Source organism: Triticum dicoccoides, chromosome 3A (assembly GCF_002162155.2).
Source record: "Triticum dicoccoides isolate Atlit2015 ecotype Zavitan chromosome 3A, WEW_v2.0, whole genome shotgun sequence".
Taxonomy (NCBI): Eukaryota; Viridiplantae; Streptophyta; class Magnoliopsida; order Poales; family Poaceae; genus Triticum; species Triticum dicoccoides.
The window spans coordinates 501,921,567-501,929,472 of record NC_041384.1 but is presented as its reverse complement, the minus strand read 5'-3'; the positions used below and the strand labels follow the sequence as shown (position 1 = coordinate 501,929,472).

Genomic DNA, 7,906 nt, shown 5'->3' with positions numbered 1-7,906 from the left:
ACACGATTTGAAAAAACTTCACAAATTTGTAAAAGGTTCATTCATTTTTGAAAGGTTCATGAATTTGAAAAAATTTCACGAATGGAAAAGGTTCACTAGTTTTGAAAAAAAGTTCATAAATTTGAAAAAAGTTCATTAGTTTTGAAAAAAATTCACAAATTTGGAAAAGGTTCATGGGTTTTGGTAAAAGAAGTTTGTATAAGTTGACATGAGCATGTGGATTTGAAAAACCGTCATGCATCTAAAATTATTTCACAGATTTAGGAAAAAGTTCACAAATTATAAAAGAACTTCACATATGAAGAAAATGTTCACAATTACAAAAATGTCCATGAAAAATGTAAACTACACATTACATTCTACTTGGTTACCGTGGTTTGTACTAAGAAAAGAAAAATGTAAAATGGGCCGGCCCAGGCAGATGGGTGGTGTTCACCGGTTAGTGAAATATCATAAATCAATCAAAGTGGTAGTCCACTAGGATTCAAGTCCTGGTGCTTGCATTATTCTGGATTTATTTTAGGATTTCCGACGATGCGCTTTGAGGAGACGTTTCCGTCGATAACGAGGTGTCTACGGTGACTTCGTAAATCATCAAGATGATATGCTGGCTCAGTCTATCAAATGTACTCATAGAGATAAGGTGCGCGTGTGTGCGTAATAGAGATGAGTGTATGCGTGTTTATATGAATGCCTACATCTGTACTGTGTTAAAAATAAATCAAGGTGTGGAACTGGATCGGGTTCGTATGCATGCCCGCAGTGGGAGGTTCTCGTTGGCGCCTTTAGCGGCATTTCCTATTTAACTCTGCAGGCGCCTGTTACAGTGCAATTTGCAAACCGGCCCACTCTAGTTTCGCGGAAATGTTACAAAGTGAGATAACTGGGAATCGAAGCCACGCCGGACCGGTTACGATTGTTGCGCTCCAACCACTACGACATCGCACTTGTTGTGTGCTAAGTTAAGTCGCTCTTTCATTTTATTTTGTTTCTTCTGGTTCGCGAATTCTTGACGGTTTTATTCGTTTTTCCCTTCTTTATTTCTTTTTTTAATGCGTGATTTTTTTAAAGAATGTCATGTTTTTTAAATCATTGTACCTTTTCAGATTACATGAACTTTATTCAAATTCGATGAACTTTTCCTGAATTCGATGAACTTTTCTCAGATTACATGAACTTTTTTCAAATTTGATGAACATTTTTTAAAAATCGATGAACTTTTTCTAGATTACATGAACTTTTTTCAAATTTTGAACTTTTTCTGAATTCGATGAACTTTTTTTAGAATTTGATGAACTTTTTTCATATTACATGAACTTTTTTCAAATTCGATGAACTTTTTTCAGATTACATGAAATTTTTTTAATTTGATGAACTTTTTGTAAATGCGATGAACTTTTTTCGAATTCAAAGAAATTTTTTCAAAACCGATGAACATTTTCGAATCTAATGAACTTTTTCTGAATTCGATGAACTTTTTTTCGAATCCGATGAACTTCTCTTCGAATTTGGTGAACTTTTTTTTTAAATCGATGAACCTTTTTCATTTTTTTGAACTTTGCTTAAAATTTGATGAACTTTTTTTTCGAATTTACGTTTCTTTTTTGAGATAATTTATACTCCCTCCGTTCTCAAATATTTGTCTTTCTAGAAATTTCAACAAGTGACTACATACGGAGCAAAATGAATGAATCCACAGTCTAAAATATGTCTACATGCATCCGTATGTTGTGTCCAGTTGAAATGCCTAGAAAGACAAGTATTTGGGAACGGAGGGAGTATTGAGTATATATTAATGTTTTACTGCACGAAAAGGTTAACTAGAATTGTTTTCTTGTAGAAGACAACAAAGTTTGTATGTTTCTGATGGTTAGTGTGGTGCACTCGCAACAAAACGATCCAGAGTTTTACTTCAAAAGCGATTGGGTGCAAGTGCGCGTTGGGCCGGCCCATGCCAGCGACGCTGCAGGCGCCAGCTCGTTAACGGGCGCCTGCAGCGCTGACTAGGAGCTCCCGCCTTTAGCACCCGATAAACGGACTGGCGCTCGTGCACGCCGCTAGAGGGTCGTGGCCCATAGCACGCTCCACCGCTGCTTTTTGGATCGTTCGAGGCGGTGCTGCTTCGCTAGGTTTTTTTTTCAATACTAGCACATGTGAAATAAACCTGCTGTTTTAAAAAAAAGGTTTCGATTTTCCCTATTAATATGAAAATTTCATGAATTTGGAAAGAGTTTATCAATTTTATTGAGGATTTGAAAAAATGTTCATCAATTACGAAAAGAAAATGTGAATTTGAACAAAGCATGTGAATTTGGAAATGGGATCATGAATTTTCAAAAAAGTTTGTGAATTTAAATATTTTCAAGAATTTGGAAAAGTTCAAAATTTGAAAATATTCATGATTTTAATTTTTTTCATGGATTTCAAAAAATTCCTAATTATGAATAAAGTTCAATAATTTAAACAGAAATCATCATTTTAAAAAATGTTCATCGATTAGGAAGAAATCATTCACGAATTTGAGAAGGAGTTCACTGAATTTGCTGTTTTAGAAAACAAGGAAAAGTTTGTGGATCTGAAATATGGTCATGCACTTGAAAGAAGTTCATGCATTCGAAAAAAGGTTCACGAATTTGAAAAAAGTTCACGTGTTTTGAGAGAAGTTTGCAAATTTGAAAAAACTTCACATGTTTTCAAAAAATGGTTACAATTTTTAAAAAGGGGAAAAAGGAAAAACCAGCCAAAAAACCTGAAAAAAAGAAAACTAGATTCTAAAAAATGCTGTAACATTACATTTGACGCACAACAACAAGAAATAGACAGGGTGTGCGATATGTTATGGTTGGTACTGCAGGTGGAGAGAAACCTGGATGTTGGATTTTCGAATCTCACCTTGCTAGCTGCATCTCAGCCATACTCGGTTTCCCGTTAACCGTAAAAAAAAATGGGCGGAGATAACATCGCGTGAGAAAAACCGAACTGGCGGAATTAAAACTGTTTAGTAGATCTAAAAAGAAACGAAATTTCATTTTTTTTTCCGGTTTCAATGTCGGTTCGGTTTTCAGTTTGTCGGTTTTAATGCCCACCCCTAACGCGAAACATGCCCCTAAATTAGCTGAACAAGGAAAATATCACTATTCACTCTTCGTCACGCATTGGAAGAAACAACATTGGAGTAGTACATTCAAACACTCTACACATTTCAAATCCAAAACACATCACCGATAGACTAGTCTCGCAGATCCCTGCTAAAAGATTCTGCAGAATAGATTACATGCTTACAACAACAGCATAAGAAGAAGAAGAAAACGAATGAAAATAATAGGGCCTTCAGCAGCTCACAGAACAAGAACCCTAGTCAAGCATAGTTAGTATGTCGTCGTAGCACCGCTGTTGTTTTTCCTCCTTGTCCACACCAGGACTTCCAGGGTGATAATGGTGATCAGAAGGATGGCCAGGCTAAACCCATAGCCGATCTTCCAGGGGTTACCAGCGCCTCCAACTTTGATTCCCAAGACAATGTTGACTGCTGCAAAGAAGAGCACAAGCCTGCCTACCCAATGGTGATACCAGTTCCAGTATTTCCGGTACTTCGAGTCTTTGTTGGGCCGTAGGAAGAATGCAAGAATCTGCAAAGTTACACATACATTCAGATCCATATATAATGCCTTCACTTGACAAGATTTTACTGCTCACATTTTCCATGGCATTAGTTCTCAGATCCATATAGGGAAGCAGATATCACATACCTGGAGGATACCAAGCACAAGCACAAATATGCCAAGGCCTCTATGTGCTGGAACATCTGCTTGGATCTTGCCGTAGAGTGATACTCCAGCCACAACGCCGGCCAGACCGAGGATGAAGCCGACGAACTGAATGCCGCCATGAAGGTAGAACCACAGAGGGTCCCAACCCCTGCAGTACCGAGCGATAATGGCACCGATAGGCAGGAGGACACCCCAAGCGAACAGGTTGAGTGCCCCATGAGTCCTTTTTAGGCCACTCGGGAAGGAGGAGCCTGAAGAGCTGCCTGCAATGCAAACAAGTGCCAAATTGTTTTCAAGAAAATAATGACTTGGTGACTGAGTCGTCACTGCACTAATGGTTAAAATGCCTCCTCATTTGGTTTGTCAAACATATGGTATCTGATTCGATTACCACAGATCGATCACACTGAACTGTCACAGGCAACTTTTTACAATTTATTTAGTTAGAATTTGTCAGTAGCCGATTAAATTTACTGAAGCAACAGTTTCAATTTCAAACATACATGTAATGAGATGTGCATTAATCATGCACGAGGTGACAATGTGAAATCTATTTATATTTCCATTCGGTAAGTTAAGTTTGCATTAGATGGTTAGCAGGCGCGAAGGAACCCAACTCACCTGTGGTGAAATCAAAGGTGATGGACGTCTTGCCCTGGTGCTCGGCTAGGCGGTCGTTGACAGGGATGGCAGAGCCGAAGGCGAAGAGCACCTGCTGCTTCTTGAGCTGCGAGTCGAAGTTGAGCTGGAAGGCGAGGTAGATCTTGGCCTGCTTGACGAGGACGGTGTGGGCGTGGCCGTTGGAGACGAGGAAGCCCCTGTCGGCGACGACCATGGAGGGCGCCTTGCCGTTGAGGGCAAACTGCTTGACGTGGGCTTGCCCCTTCTTGCCGACCCACCCGACCATGGCGCTCGAGCCCACCATGAGGCCGTCCTTGGAGAAGGCCATCCCCACCCACCCGGAGCTGTACATCGCCGAGAGCACCACCCGCAGCACGTTGTCCCCGCCCTGCGCGTACTGGAGGAGACAGCAGAATCGGTTCGGTGAGAGGCAATTAATCAAGAACGCTCCCGGTCCCCCTCAAGATCACCCGGATCTACAGTCGCGGCGGCAGTGGCACTTACCCGGAGCACGAAGTTGTTCCAGACGGGGCTGCAGGCCAGCCCGGAGTAGTTGCCGACGAGCTCGGTCGGCAGCGGGTCGTCGCAGCTGCCGGTCTGCGCCGTCACTAGTGCCGGCGCGAAGAAGGCCGACACGACGACGAGCACCGCAGCGCCGACGCCGAACGCGCGCGCCATTGCTGCTAGCCGATCCGCCGACGCCGTGAGAGGCCGATCTGTATCACCTGGGAGCCGAGCCAGTAACCGGACGGCAACCTGAATTACTAGCTGGAAAGCCAAGCAAGTGCGGATTCTTTTTTGTCCTCTGCCTCTTTGATGTGGTGATGGCTCTAGTGGTGGTGGGTGGCGACTGCAACTGGACGGACGCAGCTTGTGAGTTGTGATTGTATGCTTAAGATATTCTTCGCCGGTGAGCTGGGCCGGGAGGCAGGTGCAGGGAGCTCTTGTCTCGTGGCGAGCAGTGTCACTGGATCTGGAACCAAACCGCAACACGAGGGTGGCAAAAATGCCATCCCCATGTGTGCGCATGCGCCGCTTCTCTGCCTCCTCGCCTTTTTTTAACGGGCGGCCTCGATCCATTCCCCCACGCGGTTCACGACAGAGAGCCGAGAGCGCAACGCCGTAGCCGCGAATGATGTATTGGATCGGGCATCACGGCAAGAGATTTTCTCGTATGAGTTTTTGCGTAATTAGAGCAACTCCAACGGGAGTACCCATTTCGTCTGCCGCCGTTTATTTGGGTCAGTGTGAATAAAAACATCGACCCAAGCGCAGATTCATTTTCGTTTCATGTCTATTTTGTGTCCGGATTCATTTCCATTTTAAATTTGAACCACATTTGGGTCGACGGCGGACACAAAGCTGACGTTTTCTGCACTCGCCTCGTCCGCCTGTGTTCAGGCCTGCCCCACCTGTCACTCACCCACCCACGTTCCTCTGCTTATTTTATTCGATGGCCCACCCCACCCCACATCTCTCCTCTGTGCAAACGCCAAGGTGCAGGCGCACTGCTCCGATGCGCCCACCGGCCCGTTTGACCACCTCCTGCTCGCCGCGCGGCCCAGCCGGTTCGCCGCCGCCAACGAGCGTGGTACGGGCAGAGGCGAGCTCGCGGGATGCGGCGCACACAAGCGGGGCACGGGCAGAGGCGCGCAAGGCGAGGCGAGGATGGCTCCGGTGAGCGCGGGGCGCGGCGACGGGTGCGGAGCGGCAGCGCGCGGGACGGCTCCGGCGGGCGCGAAGAGCTACAGCACGAGCGGGGCGCGGCGCGCAGGGGCGGCAGCGCGCGGGACGGCTCCGTCGGGCACGGGGGTGGCGAGCTGCAGCGCAAGTGGTGCGCGGCCAAATGCAACACACGGGAGGCGCGGCGAGCTGCAGCGCGAGGCGGGCTGGGGCAAGGGCGCAACGAGCTACGGTGGGCGCGAGCTGGCGCAGCAGCCGCGGTGAGCTGCGGCGAGCGCGGCGGGCATGCTGCTCCGGCCATGCAGGTGGCTGCCTGTGTGCGTGCATGCACAACACATGCTACCCGCGTGCATAGCTAGCCGCTCGGGTGCTCGCCGTGGCCTTCGATCGTCCAGCTTGCCGTGGCCTTCGCTCGCCCCTCCAATACGCGGAACTCGCCGCGGTGCGCAGAGCTGGCTCTGCCGTGCAGCGCAGAGCCATGGCGGGCTCCAGCTCGTCCGCGCGCCGGGGCGGCGCTACTGCAGCCGTTGGCCTTGCCCCGTGCCGAACCCGGCCTGGCCTCGCCTCCCCACGCCCAGCCGTTGCACGGCCTCGCCCAGCGCCCGACCTCAAGCAGCATGCTCCAGCTCGCCCCGGCCATGGCCAACGTGCACCGGCGTTTGCGAGCTCTCTGTCTCCTATGTGTTTGAGAAAATGTCGATCCGAACATGCTTTCGTTGGGCGCACCTGCCGACCCAAACGAAAAAACGGACACGGATGGAGGACGGGCGACCTAAACAAACAAAAAATGGACAAAATCGATGTCCGTTTGGATCGCCCCGTTGGAGTCGCTCTTATTGTGTATTTCGTGTTTGGTCTTGCAAACAAATGGGTTCTTATCTTATTGGCCGGAAAAAGCACTTCGTATACGTGCAAGCACGTTCTAACCCCAACTGGCAAAGCGCTGAAACGCGTCGCTAAACCACAAAACAAGTGAATTATGGAAGTACAAAAACAAGTAGACATACTGATGGTTTTCTTGAGCCTTTGTGTAGCACACGACGACGGAGCTTCGGACCATCATCTCCAGCCCGGTACTGCACACCATCCAACAAACGCTAGTTGGATCTGATATGGTGATGTCGTTGAGCAGCACCAACTGTGTGTTTTTAATACTAATATATATACACTCCGTAAGGTTAGAGCGCGACTAAGGCCTCTTTCAATGCATAGGTGTTTAGAGGAGGTGCTAAATGCATTAAAAATCTTAGCAACTAGTCTCTCCAAAGCTTTTGTAGCTAAATTTCTTTCATAGAATTGTTTAATAATCAATCTCTTTTATGTATTGGTTGGTAGTCATTTTACATAGGTTCACGTGTTTAGCACCGTTTCTTTCTGGGCTCATCGTAATGTTCTCTCTCCTCTTTAATTGCTTTGTCACGTTACTTTTTTGCCTATGGCATGCTTAGCACTTGTACACGTTCGAGCACTGGGAAGGGCCTGATGCCTTCTCTGTCGATGTGAGCCGGGAAATGCTACACTTACGAACTGTTTTGGCACGGAAGGAGTTACGGACGGAAGTGTAAATCTGTGGTTGGTTAGCAAAGCAAGCTTGGCGATTATTACAGCAACCGACCTCGCTTTGTGCTCGCATTCTGAAGGCGAGATACTAACAGGACGGTTCCATTCTAAATGCAACTTGCCCGAAAGGTGCTTCCTTCACTTTCCGGAGCATTTTGTATGGACGGGATCTGCTACTAGAAGGGTTGATCTGGAGAGTGGGGGATGGTTCCAGCATACGCATACACCATGACAATTGGATACCTCGCACGGGTTATCTTCGGCCACTGGGC

General features: G+C 46.9%; 1 protein-coding gene across 1 annotated transcript; it reads right to left on the bottom strand.

Annotated features, from left to right (window-relative positions):
- Positions 1–3,124: 3,124 nt before the first annotated feature.
- LOC119268806 (cytochrome b561 and DOMON domain-containing protein At3g61750-like) lies at positions 3,125–5,421 on the bottom strand. Its single transcript, XM_037550511.1, has 4 exons — positions 4,896–5,421; positions 4,392–4,788; positions 3,750–4,033; positions 3,125–3,629 (listed from the first exon to the last, which is right to left on the bottom strand). Exons 1-4 carry the CDS (start codon positions 5,418–5,420, stop codon positions 3,369–3,371), a joined length of 1,467 nt encoding a protein of 488 aa, XP_037406408.1. The 5' UTR covers position 5,421; the 3' UTR covers positions 3,125–3,368.
- Between the last annotated feature and the right edge of the window lie 2,485 nt (positions 5,422–7,906).